This window comes from Triturus cristatus, chromosome 4_2 (assembly GCF_964204655.1).
Source record: "Triturus cristatus chromosome 4_2, aTriCri1.1, whole genome shotgun sequence".
Classification (NCBI taxonomy): Eukaryota; Metazoa; Chordata; class Amphibia; order Caudata; family Salamandridae; genus Triturus; species Triturus cristatus.
This window is the reverse complement of record NC_140586.1, coordinates 846167020-846191641: the sequence shown is the minus strand read 5'-3', so window position 1 is coordinate 846191641 and position 24622 is coordinate 846167020. Positions and strand designations below refer to the sequence as shown.

The window sequence follows — 24622 nt, the reverse complement described above, 5'->3', positions numbered from 1 at the left end:
CCGCCGTTTTAGTCCCAGGGGAATCGTTGGGCGACAACGTTAACTTCCCTAGCTCCAGAAACCCCCAACCGAACCTGCCACCTACGTGTGCACCATTTGTTGCCGTCCTTATGAACGTCCCCCCTGCTAAGAGGCTTGATAGCAATCCTGTTAGTGTAGAATCACACTCGTCATTAAAGAATAAAACTGTGGACTGGCTCCACCGACAGTGTGATTTCCCTATAGCACTATCCAGTGATATACTTTGTACTAGGAGAACTAACTGGGTTGGTAAGTCCCGTAAGACCTGCGAAGGCGACTGTATTGTCATCAACTTTCGCAACCCCCAACTTACCTCCACAGTTTTAATCAAAGCCGCTTCCCTCCCAGTGACCGAACACGGTATATCCCTGCGCCCGCTTGGGTACTTTTATAGAGATTTTGCAACCCAACCCGTCATTCAATCTGCTGACGAGCCCCATTGGTATAGGCCTAGAGTACAGGATATGGGAGCTATACCCACTATCTCTACGTTTAATAGATTCCAGCCATTAAGTGGGCTTGATTACAATGACTGACTGGAGCCGACCACAGATGGTGTTAGGTCGGAAGACTTGGACTCGAGTAAAGTGAGCTACATTGGGGTCCCCAGGATATCAACAACTATTATTAACAATATTGGTGTAAACAAACTGGACTCTACTGTGGCATGCGACCAAGATGATTTGGTTATCGGGAGAGGGGTTAGGCCCCCGATGAACCCTTCCACATGTTTAGTTAAATCTGGTTCAAGTGTCATAGCTTGTTGGAATGTTGCGGGACTTTCCCACAAGGATGATTGCTTAGGTTGGTTTGATTTTATCAATATTTTTAATATTTTATGTTTCCAGGAAACTTGGAGTTTGGTCCCCATTAATTATAACGGGTTTGTCTCATATTCAATACCTGCAGTGGCTTCAAACTCAGGAAGAGCCAAGGGTGGCCTCCTGACACTGATTTCTGTTGACGCCCCGTTTGTAGTAAAGAAACATGTCCCGGTGGGGGACCATTCCCAAATCCTTTGGCTTTGTAAGGAGCGGGATAGGAATATCCTTTTAATCAACTTTTATAATAATGTTTTTGATAATTCTAGGCAGCGGATAGCTTTTGCGTTGGAGGAAGCTTTGGTTAAAATTGTTACAGGAAATGAAATCGCCTTTGAGTTTATCTGGTTGGGTGATTTTAATGTTTCTACCTGTGTGTCCTCTGCCCATAGGGTTTGTGGTTTTTTAAGCACCCAAGGAGAAGGAGTCGCCCATTTTCCCCATAATCCTTATGGGGATTCATTAAATAAAATCCTGATGACATATGATATGGAGATCATGGGGAATGCGAGGGGTGTCCTTGATGAAATTGTCCCTACCTTCACGGGCAGAAACGCTAACTCTGTCATTGATTTTATTTGTACTTCCACTAGCCTTATTCCATGGTGTTCTGCCCCTCTGGTAGTAGATAATCTGATTAGTGATCACAACTGCCTGACCATGGAGATGGCTTTTTGGAAAATTAATACAGGTCCCAAACCTAGTATTGTGGATAACATTGAACCACATAGACCAAATGGATATAGAATTAGGTGGAAGGGAGAGAAGGCAGACCCCCTGTCTAGCTCCATCATTAAGAACTGCTCTAAAGAAATCGAAACTATCCTAGTGAGTGAAGAATCGACAGCTGTAATCCTGAATACATTTGTCGACATCAATCACTCCATAGAAGCAGTATTCACCAAAAATTTTAAGGGCGATTCAAATCGGCTAAGGGGGTGGTTTGATCATGCCTGTACTGCTGCCCTGAAGACTCTTAAGGTGGCATTGGCAGATAAACAGAGGGACATTATTTTTATTCGGCATCTAAGGGCAACTTATAAGGCAGCCGTGTCAGAGAGAAAGGCAGAACTTAAGCGTGAGGCATGGGATAAGTTAGACCGGGCTGCTGAAACCTCTGATTCCTCGCTGTTTTGGGCCACAGTCAACAGCCCTTTTTTAAGGGACGAGGCTGCACCTATTCTGTCAGCTAACGTTAGCGTCGAAAGTTGGGTTTCCCACTTTTCCCTGATTTTTGATTCTGATAAACACATGGACAATGGTGGTGGGGTCCGGCCTATACTTCCCCCTAGATATTACATGTGCCGAGGTTAAGAAATGTATTATTGCAAGTAAAGGTGGGAAGGCTCAGGGACCTGATGGTGTGCCGGTGGATATTTACAAAAAAGAACCTGAAATCTGGGGCCCATTATTGACCAAGGTATTTAACAATGCTGTGAGACATGGTGCACCGCCTACTTGGGAGGAATCTATTATTATTCCCATCTATAAAAAGGGGGAGAAGGGTGATGCTAAGAACTATCGGCCTATCTCCCTTCTCGATTCGTCCATGAAAATCATGAGCCGGGTGCTCCTTGTCAGACTTGAAGAGTGGGCTGAAGATAATAATATCCTGGCCAATTCCCAATATGGATTCCGGAAGGGTAGAGGCACAGTTGAACAGTGCCTCAACCTAGAACTACTAATTGGGAAATATACTAAGGCAAAGAAAGGTTCCCTCTTCCTCTGTTTCGCCGACCTTAGTAGTGCCTTCGATATGGTTAACCATCAGATTCTTTGGGAGACACTACTTGGAATGGGGGCGCCGGAGGGCATTGTCCATTTCCTGGCCAGACTGTACATTAACCTTAGCTCTAGCGTTCGATACGGCCTGGGTGGGGAGTGCACTCCTAAGTTCCCTGTTAAGCGTGGCATTAGGCAGGGGTGTGTTAGCCCCATTGCTTTTCACACTTTTTATTAACGAGGTAGACTCTGTCTTAAGGTCTGTGGGGGCAGATGCCCCAACCATTCTTGACTCTTATATCCCGGTATTACTGTATGCGGACGACGCAGTACTTCTTTCTAGGACCCCTGTAGGCCTCCAACGCCTCATGGACAGGTTTTCCTTGTTTATTGGGGAAAGGAAGCTGGTCATTAATAAAACAAAGACCTTTGTCATGGAATGTGGTAAGGGCCGTAAAAAACCTCATTCATTCTTTATGGAAGGACAGAGGGTACAGACGGTAGATACATTTAACTATTTGGGTGTCACCTTCTCCAAGACAGGTAGCTGGACCAGCGAAGTTACCCACGTTAGAGCAAGAATGGCGAAATGTGCTCACGGGGTATTCACGTTCGCCTCTAAGATTGGGGATAAACGTATTAGCGACATGCTGAAGATCTACCAAATGAGGTGCCTTTCAATTGACCTTTATGGGGCAGGTGTCTGGGGGCATGTTTCGGTTGGGAATCTCCAAGTGGAGGAAAATCTGTTTCTAAAAAGGTTACTCTGTTTGCCTACCTCAGCATCCACGCATTTGGTCCATAGGGAATTTGGAATATCCCATCTTCTAGATTCCATTGCCCATAGACCTTTAATGCTGTGGCGTGCGATCTGGGCCAAGGAGGAGACCTCCATGAACAGAGATATTATCAAGGACTGTTTATCTCTAGATAATCATTTGAAGATCCCCTGGGTAAAATATGTTATGCACAGTTTTAAGGACATTTATGGTGTTAATCTATACGAGGACTGCTATGCTGCCAATAGTATGTCCAAAAGTGAAATGAAGTCTGTTTGGTTATCACTAAAGTTTGAGCAACATTTGAAGGCCAGTAGCAACTTATCCACCTGCAAGCTCTGACAGTTGCTGTGAGATGTCAGGTTATCAATCTTATTTGAGCTTTGTTACTAGGCCCTCTCACAGGTTCGTTTTAACCAGACTGCGCTTCGGAATTGTTCACCATTTGGTGGCGTTTCCTAATACCAAAAAATACCCCATGGGTCCTTGTCCCTGTGATGGAACCACAGCCCAAAGTACAATGCACTTTCTATTGTTTTGCCCACTATATGGTAACTACCGTATTGCATTTTTAAAACCCCTGTATAAGAAACTCGGTGTCAGAACAGTTAAGGATGTCACGAAATTGATATTTAACCCCACTCCCGATGTCTGTTTTTTCACAGCCACATTCCTTTTAAAAGCTATCAAGGCTAGGCCTAGTATTATCATCTTTTAAAATTGATATTGTCGTTTTTTATGTATTATCTGTTTTAACTCCACTGATGTTTTTATGAATTATTCTTGCTATTAGCCTATGTGTATCTTTGATGTTTTTTATGTGTATTGCTTTTATGGACTTCGTTGTCAAGCTCCGATAAAAAGAAAAAAAAAAAAGAAAAAAAAAGTTCATTTTAGTACACATTTGAACAAATATAAATGGCAGTCCTATTATAAAACATTAAGTCGTTATAATTACAAATAATGAATAAGAAGGTATCCCTTAGTGATATACTAGCTTTACAAAGTGAGACATTTAGTGATAACTTTTTTTTTTTACTTTACAGTCTCTGCCTTTCGGGTTCCGTTTTTTGTTCTCAGAGGCAGAACTGTGTTCTGGACTTTAGGGCAAAAGACACCAGAATAAACAGTGGCAGGCTACAGTCCGGGGTGATAAACGGGGCATGCTTGGGAAGGCTTGGACTTCTCCTGACCCCAAGCTGTATTCAATGAATGCATGCGCCTCTACAGCAGCAGGACGTGTCGATGCGCTGTACTTTATATATGGAGTCATGCTACAGTCAGTGTGGATCTGAAGGCTGTGCAATAAGAACTTCACGAATAACTTAACTTTTCAGCATGTCACACGCTCTTCTGCCGTTTCTAAATCCTTTAAATAACGTGTTAGTTATACTATTTATTACTCAGTTTACGACCTTAGCAAAAATGCAAGACTGAGTCGTTTTAATTCTGACTCGTTACCTGCCAACAACTGCTTTGTTTGAGCAGTGAATGTTGGTTAAATACAAATCCTAACTAAATTCAATAGATACCATCTAAGACACAACTGGTCAACAGGAATCTCAAACACAGATTAATACTAGGGGATCTCAAACGATTTATTTTTTATAAAGCAACCCTTGTGTAATATTTTATTACAGTTTTTATTATATAATCATAAAACAAACTACAGCATTTAAAACACAGAGTTAACAACACAAACTTATCTCTTTTTACAAAATATATTTAGTGACACTGGGTTTTAATTAACCCGCATTGAGGAAAACCAGCTTCTCTCCCTCTGCCGCTACATTGCTCTCTAGCTCTTTGCTGCTGCCCTCCACCCTGTCCTCGGTGTTACTTCCACCGACCCACACCCTCTTTCTGTTGTCCGTACCTTCTCCTCCCCCAATTCCCTGTATATTGGTTTCCATCCAGTTGAACACTGACCCCCACCACCTTATTACTTTTACAACACTCTGGCCATCCATCTTGCTCGCCCCCACCATCCTGCAATTTGCAATGCAATAGGTCTCGCATTTTAGATACTTTGACCTATTGGTATTATAAATGACAATGCCCTTTATTATTGCAGTTGTCTTTTAAACACATAAATAAATGGCATTGTCATTTACAATGCCAATAGGTTAAAATCTTGCAATTGCGAGACCTATTGTATTGCAAATGCTTGTTAACTCAGAGGTCCTTATATACAAAAAGCCCATACCAGGTAGGAGGGTACATATTTCCATCACAATTTAACGGAGTGAATACCCAATTCAGTGCTTGTGTACAAACTACATTCTTATCCAATCCTCCACCACATTACGACCTTACAAGGTAACGTGCTATGTACTTAAAGGACGGTAGTTGAGGAGGGACCCAATGATTAATATCACCCCTGGAAGTGGGTGAGGGTAATTATCCTTTTAAGGAAAATTCTCTGTGTACCTATAAGGTTTGACCCCATGATCCTTGGGCACTAAGTTTATGGTTGAAATGTCTTTATTGGGTTTTCCAACAGAACAAAAACAGAAGGGGTACACTTGCATCAGCGTTTCGGAGCCCGTTAAATATGGGACTCCATGCAGTGTGACGTAACGACGCATAACAAGCCCCCTGCCCTCCACCCTTGGGCCTAGTGTCCGATAGAAAGAGGAAGACAAATAGTAGCTAGGTTACCCATTTAAGGGTGATCTTATGTGGTAGCCTTTAGGTGGAAACAGAATGGGTGTAAGGTAGTCGCAACAGCCAAAGGTATTTAGTGCAAATGAGTTTCCGAAATTCTAATGTCAGTTATGTCCGAAATGGTCCCCATAGTTTAGGAAATGCCGTTCCCCGATTACAGGGAGAGGTTGATGCCTTCCATCTCTTGTATGTACCACATACGGTGTAGCCAGCCTAGATGCTTAGGGATCTGCCCTGTACCCCAGTGGGAAAGAATGTTTTGTAAGACCACACTCCAGGCTAGGCTGATCTGTTTACCCTGTCGGCACTTGAGGCGGAAGGTGAGAGGGTTTGGAAGACCTAATATTATGTAAGCAGGGAAATCTAGGAAGCTGTGTCCAGGTGAGTATCCAGATCTGTGAGCACCTGCAACCAGTAGGTCCTGAGGTTCGGGCAAACCCACAAGATAAGTAGAAGTATGCGTGGGGATCCACATTGACGCCAGCATTCTGGGGATTTGGACTGGTTGTATTTATAAAGCCAGTGGGGTGTATAGTACCAATAGGTAACGATTTTCGTGCCTATCTCAATACTGGTGATATGAGCAGTGTGCGGCGCCCTGTAGTAAATGTAATCCCATTCTTTAGTCGTGAGTTATCTGCCTATTTCTGATTCCCATCGTGTTTGGCTCTTAGATTTGGGGACCTCTGTAGGTGGGCTTATCAGACTGTACTGGTCAGCAGCCAGGCGCTGTGCAGATGTCCTCGACAGGAACCAGCGTTCAAAGGGAGTGACTTGACGCTCTGCACCTGAGCGAATAGAAGGGTGCAGCACCCTGTGACGAATCTGGGGTGTAATGCCATCGCTCCGTTTCTTTAAGCGTGTACTCTGTACGGAGGATCTCAAAAGAGAGAGGACCCTCCAGATCAAACAGATGGCCCACAGACGTGCAGCCCGCGAGTGCCCATACCTGGAATGTGGGGTCCTGGAAGCCCAGGTGAAAATCTGGGTTCTTGACTATGGGGTAAGCGGTGAGGGGAAGGACGTAAGGTCCCTCTGTCACTATTCCGTCCCAGACTGCCAGTGAGTGGTGCCTTAGTGATGGGAGAAAGATACAGCGATTTGGGCTGCGCTTGTTTAGGCAGGAAGGGGATGCACCAGAGAGCCTGGCCCGCCATTGCACAGTCCATAATGACCAATTATTTTCAGATTCTGTGTGCGACCATTCCACGAAGACCCTCAATCGAGTGGCCTGATAGTAGTGGGGATCTATAGCCGAGATCTCCACGGATACGAGGGTGTTTATCTGCTCACATGAATCTATTAATCTCTTGTTGAAGGAAAGGCGCAATGTCCCAGGCAGGGGTGCAGCCGGGTGTACTTGGAAGAGAAACAGGATCCTGGGATGGATAGTCATTTTAATTGCAGATATTCGTCCTAACCAGGATAAAGAGTAGGATCGCCATCGATGCAGGTTGGATTTGATCCGGTGCGTTAATTATTCATAATTGAGAGCAACGGTGTCCGCGATGGTGGAGGTTATCTGAAAGCCGAGGTATGGGATGGATGTCGAGGCCCATTGTATGGGCAGGTCCTGTCGCAAAGTGTCTAGGGTTTGTGGCAGGAGAGTGAGGTTAAGGGGTGTGATTTATGAATATTTATCTTAAAGCCTGATGCCTGGCCAAATGCATATAATTCAGCCAGGAAAGTGGGCAGTGAGCTGGAAGGCTCCTCCAAAGATGCTATAACATCGTCCGTGTAAAGGCCAATGGTGTGCGGTTCCCCTCCAAATTGGACTGCCTTTATCTGTGGGTTGGAGCAAATGTGATCCATATAAAGGGCGAACAGCAGGGGCGACAGTCGACCCCCCTGTCCAGTTCCCCTGCTGATATGAAACTGAGGAGAATCCATTCATGCGGACTACAGCCGTGGGTTGGGTGTAGCTACTGAGGATCCACTTTTGGAAGCGATCTCCTAAGCTGAAGTGGGCCAGCGTTGCCGCTAGATAGGGTCAGTGTACCCTTCTCAAATGCTTTCTCGGCATCGACAGCAAAGAGCATTCTTTCTTGGGAATGCCTCTCAGCTTTGTCAATGTGCAGGATCCGCCTTGTGTTATCCTTGCACTGCCATTGGGGCACAAATCCTGCCTGATTGGGATCTTTGAGGCCCGGGAGGAGGGATTAAGCCGAGCAGCAAGAATACCTGTGAAGAGTTGGAGGGATATATTCAAAAGGGAGATTGGTCGATATGAGGAACAGTGAGTCTTATCCTTCTCTGGTTTAGGAATTACTGCTATTTCTGCTCAGAGCATTGAAGAGGGGAGCGGGGCTGCGATCGCATTAAATAACCTAGTAAGAAGAGTGGCTGGGCTTTGGCAGAAGGCCTCGTAAAAGGATTCCGGAAAGCCATTGGACCTAGAGACTTGGATAACTTTTGGCAGGATATGCGAAAAATAACTTCTTCGATCCTGATCGGTTGAGCCAGATCAGTCCTTTGCGCGGTCATCAGGCAGTAGCGGCCTCTTTAAGATATGCAGGGATAGCATCTGGGTGGAGGTCCTGTGCTGTGTAAAGGGTCTGGTAATATTCATGGAAGGACTCCACAATGTGCACGTCATCTGTCCATTCCTGTCCCTCCTTGTCCAGAATCTTTTGAACTCCTGTCTCCTGGCGTTGGGCTCGAAGTCGATTCGCCAGGAGGTGACCAGAACCGTCGCTTCCCACATAAAACCGATGTCCGAGCCGAAGTGCGGCGTATTCGGCCTTATGAACAGCCTTGCCATCTAACTCGCCTCGGGCTGCTTCTAGCTGTCTCCAAATCCTAGGAGCCTCTGTTCTCTTGTGTATGTGCTCTGGTTCTAAATCTTAGCGGTACATGCTCTCCCTCTTTTCCCAGCGGATTCTGTTATTTGCTGCATGGCTATAAATTGCCCCCAGATCTGTGACTGTGGGCGAGTGTTTGAAAAGTTTCAGCACTCCATCCATCTCCTTGCGTTTGCTTTGTTTGCCCTAAGTTGGCAGGATATGCCCAGACCTGGGTCCCTTGCTCACTTTGCCACTGGATTTAAGCTAGCCTGGCTGAAGAGGGTTGTTAGTCCGAAACCAGTCCCAGGATGCTTGTTTCCGGTCCAGGGAAGACATGGCTTGGCAGTTTGGGCTGGACTGTTCCCATGAGACTCGGGGTCAAGACTGATTTGCATATAGCTGTGTCTGAACTGTGGTGGCAAAGTGAGCGAAAGAATGATGTTGGATTTAACCCCGATCTGTGACTGGGGGCGAGGGTTTGAAAAGTTTCAGCACCCCGTCCATCATCTCCTTGTGTTTGCTTTATAAATTCCCCCCCCCCTCCCCCCCCCCCCCCCCCCCCCCCTGACTACTGCATTTAGGGCATCCCACAGCATGGAGACTGGAACCTCAGGTGTATCGTTATCGCAAAATAGTCCTAAATTGTCTTAGTGATCTGGGCTATAACCTTGGCATTGGGGTAAAGTGTCCCTAAGTTTCCAGGTTCTAGGAGATGGACTAGGAGACAGAACTGCGAGGGTCACTGTCACTGCAGCGTGATCCGATAGGGAGCGTGGCTCAATCTGTCGACTGGACCACCGAGGCTACTTACGGAGTACCCAGGAAATAATCAAGTCTGGCGTAGGTTTTATGGGCATGGGAGTAATAGGTGAAGTCTCTGGAGTTGGGGTGGAATGTTCTCCAGAGGTCTACTAGGCCCATGTCCCTCGACCAATTCTGTCCCACTAAAGAGAGGGTCCCTGCCTGCCCGTGGCGTGGTGCCGATCTATCTAGGTCCGCATTGAATACCAGATTCAGATCTTCCCCTTCCCACCCCACCCCATCAAGACCAACCTATTCTGAGTGCCCATGATCTGTCACCGCTTTGCGGAGAAAGGGTTCCTGTCCCACATTGGGGAATATATTGTGCCCACTGTAATGCTACTGGTCCCAATGTTTAAGGAGTATGCTAGGAGCATGCTTTTAATCTCTACCTGTTTGGGCCCCACCTTCCCTTTAAATGTCCGGGAAAGCAGAATCGCCACTCCAGTAGTCTTAGATGGGAGAGACGAGAAGAATTGATGGGGGAATGCCTTTGAGCGAAGTCTTTGCAGCAAACATGCGCGCCCCGTACTTTTCGAAGTAAGAAAGGATAGAGCTCCACTTTAGCGAATGGTTGAGGCCTGTGACGTTGAATGTGAGAATAACTAATGGATTAGTCATGGGTGTTTCCAATGAGGAGCAGCGTTCCGTATAGCCCTGAACTGCCCTGACCTAACTCTGTCTGGTCTGAGGGTATTGGCGATCAGGTCATGTTTGTAACAGCAGAAATGAAATGTGCATGCGCGCTGTGTCACCGGGTCCAACAAACCCCCATAACCAAAGGCCCTAGTGGCCCAAATAAACAGAAACCAATTATTGTCTAAAGGAAGAACATTGTCCAGGATGGGTGTCTCTGTGGAATACCAAAGGTAAGGAGGAATCTCCGTGGTCCCCCTCCCCGCCGAGCCCCGAAGAAGGAAGGGAAAAAAAGTCTAAAGGGAGCGATATGAAAAAAACTGCATTATACATATGCAGTCATTGGCCCCGCGGAGTCTCCTGCCAGAGTGACCAGGACAGCCTGCCTCTCCCTGGTGAAGGTGTCTCGGTCTGGGCAGAGAGGACCGCAAGCCCCCCGGGAGTGAAGATCACCTCTCGTGACAGCGCCTCCTTGCACGGGGGTCCTCTGGGAAGTGGTCTTTGAGGTTGAGTAGGCTACATGCCTCATCCAGTGAACCGAGTTGGTGCAGCTTCCCCTCCAGGTGAAAAACAATGCGTAAGAGATGCCCACAGGAGTAGGGCACCCCCAACTCTCAAAGATGCGCGCTAACAGGTTAAAAGGCCTTGCGTTTCTGGACGGTGATTGCTGCCAAATCTTGAAGCGGTAGAGGAGGGGAAAGCTTGTGCTTTATTTAGTAACTAGTAGGTGCCAGTGCTTAATTTGAGCTGGTGTGGTCCGCAGGCATTCATTTGTGGGGACCAGCACTACTTTTTCCACAGCAGCAAGAGAAGGACCGGAAAACTGTCACAAAGGGAGAAAGCAGGAGCATACACAAGTGAGATAAAGGAGTATGGAGTGTCTGTAGATTAATGATAAAGGAGTATGGAGTGTCTGTAGATTAATGATGCATAAGGTGGATTCAAGACTACATGTCGGCACACCGAATACCAAGGATGCGTAATGTCACCAGCCACAAGCTTCGGAGCAGAGCTTTGGGCTCCAGCACTCATTCTTATACATACTAAGCACTTGCAGGTGTAAATTTATACATGTGCTTGTCCCACCAGAAGCAGGCCCTCCATACGTGAACTAAAATGCTGCCACTGTGTCACACTCTAAATCTTGATCTTGTTTTTTTGCAGAACTGTTTGATAAGGAGTGATGAGGGAGTCTTCTCTGCAGTGGTGGGAGACTTTGGACTGGCTGAGAAGATCCCAGACAACAGGTAGGCGAACACCCTGCAGGTGCTAGGACTTAAGAGCTGTGGAAGGGTATTTGAACTGGAGCACATGTTTTTAATGTTCGCTTTTTGTTAACCCCTAACAAAGGTTCTTACTCTAGGTTTCCTCATTTATTTACACCTTATGAAAGTGCCTTACAACTGTGGCTCTCACAGAACCTTAAGAAACAAGCATTTGCAATGCAATAGGTCTCGCATTTGCAAAGTCTAAAGTTATTGGTATTGTAAATGGCAATGTCCTTTTATGTATTTGTTTCTAAAACCAACAAATAGATAAAAGGTTTGTTATTTATAAATTCAGTAGGTGAAAGGTTAACGCAAAACGCTGCTAAAGGAGGAGCTCCCGCGGACTTTAAAGGGCAGTGTATTTGTTAGCTGCTTAAATAATTTTATAGATTTTGTAACTTATTACAACATAATGTTTTCACTAAAAATAATCTTTACGTGCATAATACACACCAAAATATATGCGGTTTAATTAAAGCAGGGTGGGAGGAGGTCGAAATTGTGCTATACAGTAGTAGCAGAGTCTATGATGTTAATTAGAAACACCCTGTCAGTCCTATCCCCGTACACAGATGTTACCAGGCTCGTCGCCTATTTCTGTGCAGCACGGCTTCCTTTGTTCTTATTCTAAGATTTAAACGGATGCTGCTTTGATGTAGGCAACAACAAAATATATGCTGTTTAATTAAAGCACCATGGGAGGAGGCCCGGATTGTGCTGTCTCGGATTAGGAGAGTCTCCTATAGTGAAAATAAAAAAAACCTGTCACTCCTATCACTGTACACAGCGGTGTTGCCAGGCTCGTCGCCTGTTGCTTTGCAGTCAGGCTTCCTTTGTTTTTATAATATTATACATTACAGTAGTGATAGAAGTGTGGTGCTTCAATAATTTTATATATTTTGTAACTTTAAATAATGTGTTGTTGTTTCCCCTGTGTCAAGCAAACTTTTACACTTCCCAACACTACCCTGCTGCCTCTCCCAGGAGATACTTCTTACGGGACAGATGCATGTCCTCCAGCATTTGTTTAATGTCTGGTATGCATGTCTTTGAACGTTATCTATATTATCACCTTTTGTTAGAGATCAATAGCAGCTAAAAGCAAAGTGTTCTGTTTACGCCATGCTGAGACATTGCGCTGCAGCGAAACATAGAACCCTGGTGGTAAAGCTGCCTTTAAGGGTTGCAGGGTAAACAATTCACTTGAGAAATGAGAACGTGAAATGCTGCCAGAGGTGCACTTCCCGCTGGCTGCTCTGGTTTTTAAACGACAGTATATCTTTTAGTTTTATATAATTGTATTTATTTTGTAACTTAAAACAACGTAATGTTTTAAGTAAAAAAAACACAGTATGCGTGCTTAATACTTGCCCCCAGATAGATCTGCTTGTACTGGGTATTGTAAATTATAGTACTGATAGCAGTTTACCCAGGTGGCACAGTAACTTAAAGCAACGTGATGTTTTTTTTTTTTAAAAAAAACACTGTTTACGTGTTTAATACTTGCCCCCAGATATATTTGCCTGTACTGGGTATTGAAAATTGCAGTAGTAATAGCAGTTTACCCAGGAAGCACACTGCACAGGACCAAGAGCAGTGTATCTTTTAGCTGGCTCGCATTGTGCTGTCTTGTGCTAGCAGTGTCTACGATGGTGAAAATAAAAACACCTTCTCACTTCTATCACCGTAGAGAAATGTTGCCAGGCTCGTCACCTGTTTGCTGTATAATTAAAGCACGGAGGGAGGAGGCCCGCATTGTGCTGTTCAGTGGTAGCAAAGTCTACCATGGTGAAAATAAAAACAGCTTGTGACTTCTATCACCGACACAGATGTTGCGAGGCTCATCGCCTGTTTGCTGTTTAAAGGAGGCCCGTATTGTGCTGCCCGGTGGTAGCAGAGTGTACGATGGTGAAAAATAGAGAGGGAGCAAGATAAGCATAGAGTGATGGAGGATAAGAGGAAATAAAGTGATAAAAGAGAATAAGAAGAAAAGAGAGCAAGGTGTAAGTCGAGAAGGAATGAGCCCTTACCTGCCGCTCGTAGGCCATATCTGAGTCCAGGGGAAAGCGAAAGCACGCCATGCGCACGTTGAGAGCCGAGCCGTATGTGTGCATATCTCCTGTGCACAGATCTCCAGCGGGCAGTGATGCTGCCTCAGAGGGCGCCACCAAGAGCACATTGGACATGGATACGGCATCCAACGAGCAGAGAGACGAAGATGGCAGTGCAGCCTTTGGGAGAAAAGCGGTAAGGAGAAAGGCGTGCGTGCGTTGTGCTGAAACGCCGGAGGCAAAGCGAAAGCACGCCATGCGCGGTTTGAGGGAGCCGAGGCGTACGCGCATGACTGCTGTCCCTTATGCTAATGCCATCAGCCCTACGCGTGCACATCTCCTGCCTTGCCTACGCGTGCACATCTGCCTTGCCTACGCGTGCACATCTCCTGCCTTGCCTACGCGTGCACATTTCCTGTCCCCCTACGGCAACCAAGTCGACAACAATAGATCTCGCTAAGGCGAGCAGCGCATGCACTGCGTCACTAGGCAATACCTAAAAATACCCAAAGCGTGTGATACCACACATGTTATTGAAATGTCTTCCCCATTCTGATAAGCAGGGGTCCTAAAACTGGCACAGGCCTGTGGTGATTACTAGACAGCACATGCATTGTCTGTTGTGAGACATATTTTGACTTACCAAGAACAAAGGAGTTTGGAGTCCACCCACGCTGCTGCGGTTTCCTCATAACTCTCATTTGCCGGCTTAATATTAATTATTCAGCTTGTCAATCTTGTGTGTCCCTCCCATAAAGCCTTGCCTCTTTACCATCTCTTTAACTGGCTGGAATCGCTTGCTTGCTTTTCAAGCACTGCTTCTTTCATTTGTGTGAAGCACTCCATGAAAGTGCATTTGTTTGCCAATAGTCTCCCTCGTGTTTTATTTACAGCCCTTTGATTTTTCTGTAAGTTGTCGTGTCCATGCAACCCATCAAATCGGGAAGGAGTGATGTACCTTCAGGAGGACGGCTAGTTTCAGTTTCACTTTTCAACCACCCATCCACTTACCAGAGGCCGATTACTGGTTGTTTTATTTTTGTGCTTGAGAACAACCATTCCGTATGGCTTACAATTCCTCAGTCGTGTGTGTGTGTTGGTATAGAAGCTATTATGTTTTTTGTTTTTTCTTTTCAATAAATTCAGGGCAATTGATGTAACGTGTGAAATTTTACCAAAGGCACAGAAATACCACCCATGGTTCAAAGTGTTAGGGGGCTGTGTGTGTTGAGAAGAAATGTAGAGATACTCCGTTTTCGGAGAACAAAACTTTTTAACTATTAGAAGCCCGATGACTGCGTAGCTGGTTCAAGCTTCTACTCTGTTGCAGAGTAGGTGTGTTAGTTAAAAGCCACCACAGTGACAGGAAGCTGGAAGCCACACAGCAAAGCCCTTCTATACCAAGCCAGCAAGTGTAGTGTGTGAGACTATCTGTCTTTATGGTCTAGAAGTTCTGAAAATGTGACTGGAGAATTATTTCCCATAAAAATGCTTAAAATGAATGGTATCCTGCTCCATCAGGTCTAATTTTAGTCTGGACGAGCTTGGTGCTTGATGTGGAAATATAAAAGTGAAGGTACTCAAGAGTATCTGTTTGCTACTGAGACATGCAGCAAGAGTTCTCTCTTTAAAAATATTACCCAGTGCTGAGAAGGGCAGGTACTCTGTTTTTCAAAGTAACATACACCGTATCGGACAACACCAGTCCATGTAATACTCTGTGCTTGAAGACCCCTCAGCCGATCTAGCCTCAAATGCAGCTCTGTGTCCTCCAGCCAGCATGCTTTTTTCCCTGTGTCCTATTTAGGTTTCGCATAAGACAGTGCATGCGCTGTCTCTTGCTAGACATATTTGTTTTCTGTTGCGAGACATATTGCTTTTAACTGTGGGCTTAGAGGCCTCCCATTGCTTACCATGGGTTGGCTTCATTGTCACTCATTTGCTGCTTCTTACTGGTCAGCTGCCGCAGGCTTTCTTCCTCTTCGTGTGTTTGTCCCGAGCATGAAGCATTACTTGTGTCATTCCACTGTTCATTTGTCGTGCACTTCTCTGCCTTCAGTGTCCCTATCTTCCTCCCTTGTCTGTTTGCCCCCGCTGCCCCCCCTGTGTCCATGTTGCTTGCCTCCTCTCACCTGCCTCCCCCTTTCTGTTGTCCATGTTGGCGCTTGCCCCACCGGTTGTGCCTCCCTCCTTCTTTCTGATGCCTATGATGTTGCTTGCCCCATTCTCCCTCTCTGTTGTCTATTGTTGCTGTCCTTCCCTCCTTCCGTTGCCTGTGATGTTGCTTGTCCCTTTCCACCCCCTCCCGTATTCCATTGTCTGTGTTGCACCCCTCCATCCCATCCACTGTAATAATTTTTTTTTTTAAGTGTTACCATGCTACACCACAGCTGCAGAGATGCACAACATGGCTAAAAAACAGAACCATTACCTTTCGGCTTTGCCAGTACTTGTATTTTTTTTGGGTAGAAGAATTTAGGATTCTGCGTATCCGAAGTGTCAACCTTTGCATCCAGTCTGATGAAAGCCAGTCATACAGAAGCTGCTAAATCTTTGTCATCTCAGTAGCACTAAAGCAGAGTATGTCATGTCACAAATTCTCACCAGGAACGGTGAGCAGCCTAGTATGCCATCAATTGGGGCACAACCGTACCGGCGTTACGGAGCTACGTACTGTTTCTCCTATGTGTGTACTTCTGATGGGGAACGCATAAAAGAAATGCGTAAACATTAATTTGAAAAAAAATTCTACAAAAACCTCAACTCTCCAATTTAAAATGTTTCTTTTGGCAGAGGAATTACTGTAGATCCGGAAATAAAAACTTCTGATACTTTTATTGAGAAGGGGGTGGGGGGCTGTGCTAGAGGTAAAAACAATTAGAGGGATCTTGGGAAAATAGCTCCACACCATTATTACAGGAGATATTGGCGGGCGTTTGTGGGTTTTTTTTTTTTCTTTTTGTTCAGTGAAATGTTTTTGTTGCTGTGCCTTAGCCTTAGTTTAGGCCTAGACACGGTCTACGTCCGATGGGCAGATACTTCGATATGAGTTGCACAGGCATCATTGTCAAGCTTAGTTCTCACCCTGTTTGAGACGGTACAGCCTTCTAGTGATAAAGCACTGATACAAATGCATTTCCTGGGTGAATGACTGTTTAATTAAATTTTCATTTATGGTGGATTCTTAGATTGCATGCATGGGGGTTGCAATGCCAAGCGTGATTTACAACCCAAAGCAGAGGCCTACAAACCTGCACATCGCGTATGGCATCCATGATGGCCACAGCCTTGGTCACAAGTAAGTACAAACAGCAACCTTCCTCTCCAGATAAGAGCCCCAAGCCAAGAGTGCCTCCACGCACATTGTTGGATGAGGTCCCATACCACATCACCATTGTGTCCCTGTGAAGTATCAGGTGCGTATGAGGTGTATCCATTTCAGGGGGCTCAGGCAGAGTGATACTCACCTCTGCCAGGTACACTGAGCATGCTACTACAGAATGGACTCCTCCGTAGACTGTCAGGTCCCTGCAGCTGAGCAGGACAGTGAATCAATCGGGTTTCTTAAAAAGCATGACTGCTCACCCGTGAGGGTCTCAAGGTGCTGAGTGGGGGGTGGGAATGTGGTCCAGTCGAAGAGGCAGGTCTTTAGGTCCTTTCTGAATTGCCACAGCGATGTTGATTGTCTGAGCTGGAGAGGCAGGGAGTTCCAGGTCTTTACAGTGAGGTAGGAGAAGATCTTCCTCCAGCCGTGGTCTCGCGGATCCGTGGGATGGTGACCAATGCCAGTTAAGCGGAGATGTCTGGTGGGAGTGTAGGAGAGGTGGTGGTTGAGGTATGCAGGTCCTGTATTGCGGAGGGTTTTGTAGATGTCTGCCCAGCACTCTTCTGCCTACCCACCATTTGGTCAGTGAAGAGGGGATTTGGTGTCTCGAACTGTAGGCCTGCTTCAGAAAACAGAACACCCTAGACACCCATCCACTCAGACGAGTTTCATTTCAGAGTCTTTGCTTGTATGAACATGATTTAGAGCCTGAACTTGTCTCTACTTAGACTCCTCCTGGTAGACCAGCAATCCTTTCACAGTCCTTGAAGCACCCTATTTGCACCCTATTTATACCAAGAAAGAGTCTTGGACATGGTAAAGCGAACACGTAAAGTGAGTAAACTACCTTCACACCAGAGGGTCCAGGTGGTCGTAGAAAAAATGCAGCTCCTCCATAATCACATGGGGTCTGACCTTAAAATTACTGTTGTGTACTTGTTTCCCAGGTACTGTTAGTTTCCAGAACACTCTTATTTACTTGGATTCTTAACAGCGCTCTGGTGCCACTGTGTGGTTGATGCCAGGGCTCAGTATGGGCATAGCGACGTACCAAACACTGAAACATACCATAGCAAAACTTGTTGTTGGATTCCCTCAAAAGTAATTGGTGGGAAGCGAAGAGATAAAATGTGGGTGCACATCTACGATGCTCGGACTAGTGTATGAAGTGCCCGCTGTGAGAAGTGTCAGGAGATGGCTATAGGGCCACATCACTTTTTCCGGACTGCGCCAGCACGCTTTTTTCCTGGCTCTCATTTGTATGCTGTGAGAGACTTCAGCGGAACGGACCACTTCACGCCTGCGGGAGACCTTCACATGGACTCCGCGGTGGCAGAGCCAGAAGGCCACTCGGAAGCGACACCACGTGTTTGAAGAGACCAGCCTGACACAACGCCTACAAATCGGGACAGCCCTTGGCCCGTGGTGGGCTCGTGGACCCGAGGGAGGTGAGGGGAGCGGTGCCGGTGGCTGCGGGCCGGGTGTGGCTGCGGCGTTGGTGTGCCTGCCTTCTGGCCTAACGCGGCAGTCTGTGTGCGTGCCGGTCCGAGAGGCCCCCATATCCCGCTGCTGTTGCTGTTCTGGCCTGCCCTGTGGTGCTGGTAGGAGTCCCTTCTGACGGTGCGGCGACTGGGGCAGAAATCTGAGGCAGCCTGAGGCGGACTGGCGCGGTGGAAGCACGTACCAGCCTGTCCCGCTGCTGTGGCTCACTACCTGGACTGCAGAGACACCTTCGGGTAGGTGAGCCCCAATACTGTGCAGGGGAATGCAGTGATTAATCCTTCATGTGGAAGGTTGGGGCCGCGGAGTGCAGGGGAAATGCCGCAATTGTACCGAGTGGGGTGCTCAGTCAAGAGGTGCGTTTGCAGGTTGGGATCCTATACTGTAGCGCTACCATATTACACGAGTCGTTTAACTGCACTGGACTTCATTACATTGGTGGATATCTCTCCGTGCTGGTGGGAGTCCTTTTCACTTGGTGCTACTACCTGCGCATTCCTGCCAGCCACTGCCAAGAGAGTCATCTGGGCAGTCCACATTCTCTTCCAGGGGATCCTCATCAATAGTCATAAGCACTGAATATTCCCGCCCATGTGCGGGGACCCCGGAAATAATAAAATTATATATGTAAAAAACATACATATATACAGCTCTGTATATGTATAAACATATATCATTTTTTCCAAGCAAATGCAGCTCCCATAAAAGGCTAGGCAATGTAAATATACACATCCAATAACACACACATATATATTCACTGAAAAAACCATGGGTTTCACACACGTTATAGTTAGGAATTAGCATTTAAAAAACCTTAGAAATTCAGTGAAAAAACCATAGGTTTCACACACGTTATAGTTAGGAATTAGCATTTAAAAAACCTTAGAAATTCAGTGAAAAAACCATAGGTTTCACACATGTTATAGTTAGCTGGACATTTTACTCGTAAAAAACCAATGAAATTCCCCCGTTATAGTTAGTTCAGCTAACTATAACTCGCGCGCCCGCAATGAACTGCTGATGACGTCACATATTACATCACTCATGACATGGTCAGTGACATCACTGATGACATCTCAAATGACATCACTGATGACCTCACTGATGACATCATCCAGTGAATGTGTTTTTCTGAAAATTAAATATGTTTTATATATGTATATCTCAAGGTTGATGGAAGAATAAATGGGTATATTACTGTCTAAATGGATGATTTATTTTTGAAAAATTGATTATGTAACTGACTGATTAAGTGTATCATAGTGAATACATGGCTTAGTGAGTAATGTTTAAATATATAAATATCTGTATCATTTTTTCACTTTGTGTATAAGTGGCTGCATGGGTTGGTGAGTAGCTACATGGGTGTCTATATAGGTTATTAGTTGGTTTTTTGAGTATCAGTCTGAGTGTCTGCATGGTTCGGTGGGGGGTATGACGTAGTGCATAGGTGCATGAATGAGTGACTCACTGTTTGTATGTGTTGAACAGAGCATGTGTGCAGGTCTGCATGGGTGGATGAGTGTGTGTATGGGTGTGTTAGTGAGTGAATGACTGTCTCAATAGTGTCTTTATGAGTAACTACATATGTTTAAAACTAGTATGTGACTATTGGTTTATATATGTGAGTATATGTGCGAGTGAGAGATTGAAAGAGTTCCTGTATGAATAAGTATGTATTTCTATAAGTGATTGTTTAAAAGACTAAGTATGTGTAAGTTTCCGTAGAAGTAAGTGTGGTGGTGTGTGTATAACTGTATATGCAAGTAAATGTATGTTTGATTCTTTATTAGCATGAGTGACTATGTGTGTGAGTAGCTCTATGGATGAGTGGCATTGTGTAACAGGATGTATAGGTGTATGAGTACATATGATAAGTGAGTACATGTATGAGTGACTGTATTGGACTGTTGGTGAATGAGTGGATGTGTATGTGGATCTTAGAATTACTGAAGAGGTTGTTGTAACTGTTATTGGTATGTCCATTGTTTTGTAAATTTTAGTCTCTATTTTTGAATGTGTGTATCAAAGGTTTTATTAGGGGAAGAGGAGGTCTGCCACTCTATCACAAGGATGATGTCATCAGTGATGTCATCAGTGATGTCATTTGAGATGTCATCAGTGATGTCATGAGTGATGTCACTGACCATGTCATGAGTGATGTAATATGTGACGTCATCAGCAGTTCATTGCGGGCGCGCGAGTTATAGTTAGCTGAACTAACTATAACGGGGGAATTTCATTGGTTTTTTACGAGTAAAATGTCCAGCTAACTATAACGTGTGAAACCTATGGTTTTTTTCACTGAATTTCTAAGGTTTTTTAAATGCTAATTCCTAACTATAACGTGTGTGAAACCTATGGTTTTTTCACTGAATTTCTAAGGTTTTTTAAATGCTAATTCCTAACTATAACGTGTGTGAAACCCATGGTTTTTTCAGTGAATTTGCAAGGTTTTTTAAATGCTAATTCCTAACTATAACGTGTGTGAAACCCATGGTTTTTTCAGTGAATTTGCAAGGTTTTTTAAATGCAAATTTTTTTTTTCTTCTATTTTTTCTAACATATTTTTATTTTAATTTTCTTACCTTTTATAAAGACTATGATTAAATTTTTAAAATTCTTTAATGTTTTTTTTTATATATATTTTAAAATAAACATGTAAAATTTATTTGCAGTACTTTTTTTCTATTTTTTTTAAAAAAAATTTTAGTACGCGTACCGTAAGCTCGCGGTAAGCGTACGGTTTACGCAACGTCCGTAATTTTCCTACGCTGCTTGCGTATAGTTACGCAATTTGCGTAGCCGCGCGTACTCCGCGTGGGACGCCTACGCGTGTACGCTACACGCGCACGTTACGCGGAAGTGCCGGGAGTGACTGTTATGCGCATGCGCGCAAGCGCGTGTCTTTTTTACGCGCATGCGTACTTTTTGCCGTAAGCGTACCGTAAGCGTACCGTAAGCGTACGGTAGGTCATGTGATCATGAAACACAACTTTTGATTGGTTGAAACTACTTTCAGTTCTAGAACTCTCCTACACCACACCCATTCCCCTCATTTCTGCTTGTGATCCCTTGGGAGAAGGAGCTGGTTTGTCTTTGGGATACGATGGCAGAACAGCAGAGCTCTTCTGAGAGTGAGGCTAGCACTAGCAGCACTGTCTTGAGGCAGAGATCGAGGAAACAAAAGCCCTCTTATGTATGGGATTATTTTACTTTTCCTGAAGGCCAGCAAAAGGTAAATGCACCCTTAGTGACTTGTAAGCTGTGTAAGCGTGTACTTTCTAGAGGTAATCCTAACAGGAAGTATTCCTTTGGGAATCACACCATGAAGAGACACCTCCAGGATGTACACAGAAGGACACATGGTCATCTTTTTGGAGGTAACTCTTCAGAAAGACAAGCCAGTACATCCACAGCAGCTCAGCCTGAACCATCATCTGCAGGGCTGACTCCTTCTTCTGCAGGTCAGGTGAGCCCTTCATCTGTGGGGGGAGAATCTCCTTTTGCTGGCCCTCTGGAAATCAACCCTCGATTTCGGAAGGTTGATATTCGATGCACATTTTGTCAAGATCTAATTTGCTATAGGGAGACCAGTGTTTCCCTAGTGAACAACAAAATAGATCAACACATTTGTCGCTTTGAATAATTTTCCCATGCTTCCTTTCCTCTGTCCCTGCATGAACACAACGGTTCTTTTAAGAGCCAACCTTATCTTTCATCTTTTTTTTACATATGTTTTTAAAAACTTTTTTTTATTTTTTTTTACCGTACGCGTACGGTGCGCGTACTTTTTTTTTTTTTTTTAAAAACACTAAAAATCAATAAACACATTACAAGGTCCTTGAGAGACTACAATTATTATTATTGACTTACCATATTCACTGAAAAAATATTTATTCATTTGTTTTTTTTAAAAATAGTTTTAAAAATGTTTGTAGTTTTCGAAAATTTTCTATATCTATCTGGAAAAAAAGAAAAAAGTATTAATATTTTTAAAACATTTTATAATACAGTACACATATTTACATTTTTTTCCATAAAATATTTTTGCCTTATTTTTGCTGTTTTCAGAATATATTGCATTTCACTATAAATTGTGAAAGCAATTGCATTCATCATTTTACAGCGGGCAAAAAAAATAACATGTATTAAAAAAGCCCTGATTCTTTTTTTACTTAAACTTAACATTATAGAAATGCATAATATTCTAAAAAAATATCATCTAATACCAATACTTATTTCTTTAAAATACCGTCTGATATGTTTGTTTCAGAAGTATAATCACAATATTATATCTCAAATAACTCCAAAATACATCTGATTTCATTTCCTTTAGACCAAATAGTAATTTTAAAATTCTTTTTTGATTAAATTTCCAATGGTAATCCAATAAAATTCTAAAGTTTTATTTGTACAGATCTCACCGATTCTCTGTAACAATTCCTTTATTGTATTTAAATATATTACTACATTTCTTTTCACAATAGTCACAAAACAAAATTTCTATGCCAATTTGAATGCACACTAACTGCTCTTTTTTTTGGGCAAGTGAAAATCACTTTTACAAACTGTCACATTATGAATCCACTTTTCAGATTTTTTAAAAAGCCCATGTCCAGACTGCTACACTACAGCAAGGGCAACCAGCCTTAGTGATGCTGAATGTATTTGCATTACAGACTGAAACCTGAAAACCCCACTCGCTTGTAAATACTGTGCATGACTATACATGGCAAGCACATGGGTGTGTGCTAAGACTCTGCTTCTTCCCCCAAAAATTCGCTCCCCCTTTCCATCTAATGCAACTGTGAAATCACCAGAGCAAGACGCAATAAATCTCTGCCTATAATTCCTCTCTGCACACAGAGTCATGTTTTCACATTAGTCCCAAAACGAAATTTCTTTGCCAATTTGAAAGCACACTTACTGCTCTTTTTTTTTTCGGGGCAAGTGAAAATCACTTTTACAGACTGACACATTATGAAACCACCATGTGTAACTACAACAAAAACAATTTCCATTTCTATTATTCATTTCTTAAGTTACCACATACATCCCCTCTCAAACTGTAAACTCACCTTTAAAATTAGTTAGTTGTGAAAGAAATGTGACACTCAAACAGCAGATTATCAGAGCCAGGATCTCTGTTGTGTTCACCTCTCTCCTCTCAGCAGAACCAGATAATGGCAAACTTTCCCTCTATTTTTCCACACATATACTTGTAAGTTTCAAATCTCAGTGCTTCCCCCTTTTTTTCAAATGTAATCACACATTTCTATTGGTTGAAAACCAACCCTTTTCCAAAAGTACCCTTCCCCCAACTTGACTTCTGCCTAGTACCCTTCCCCCAACTTGACTTCTGCCTGCTACCATAGCAACAGCTCATGGAACACTGCTGTGTTGAGTTAGGTCAGAAGTTCGCCAAACAATGTTTCAATTCCACAGAGCAAGAGTGCTTGACTTTTCAAACCTAACAGCAAATCCATAGTACTGTTCTTTGGTTACACATTTTTTTTTTACCAATACAAAACATGCTTCTATTAATTTACACATACAGCCTAGTTTTTATTCTAGAATGGTATGAAACAGCCAATCAGTTCTTTTTGTTTTGAAAAAAATATGTATGCCTCCATTTCCAAACTGTCTTTCTTTTCATATTGCCATTCTACTGAAAGACACCTCCTGAGTGCATCCAGTTCTCCTTTGAAGATGTTCACAGTGTGGATTGTAGGGCACAGCTATGTCTTCTGGAGTGAAAAGTTTGCAGAGAAAACAGTTATGGTGAGAGACCTTGCTTTGCCAAATGTAGACATTAAATGGATTGGTCAGAGAGGGTTAAAGTGGCACCAATTGATGCCATTGGTGAAATCCTTCATTCAAATCCAACACCCTGACCTCATAATAGTGCACTGTGGTGGCAATGACCTAGGCACTTTGACTGGGGTAGGTCTGGAAATGCTTATGAAGGACACCTTTGCACAACTGTTTACACTTTTCCCTAAAACTGCCTTTGTGTTTTCCAACATATGCCAAAGGCAAAAATGGAACTGGTCCAATCATTTCTGTCCGCAGATTGACAAAGCAAGAAAGCACGTCAACAAATCTGTTTCTGCTTTCCTCCGTGACTATGGTATGGGTGCCATTTACCACAACAACTTGCGTTATGACATGCAAGACATTTATAGAGGAGATGGTGTGCACTTCAATGATGAAGGGAACAGAGTCTTCCTCTTGAACCTTAGACT

At 44.0% G+C, this 24622-nt stretch overlaps 1 protein-coding gene across 1 annotated transcript in view; it reads left to right on the top strand.

Annotated features, from left to right (window-relative positions):
- The window catches only part of TESK2 (testis associated actin remodelling kinase 2), a 566234-nt gene that overhangs the window by 409684 nt on the left and 131928 nt on the right, over positions 1-24622 (top strand). Inside the window, exon 7 of the mRNA XM_085602833.1 lies at positions 11395-11477. Within this exon, the coding sequence (XP_085458959.1) occupies positions 11395-11477 (83 nt within the window). The remainder of the gene's footprint in view (positions 1-11394; positions 11478-24622) is intronic.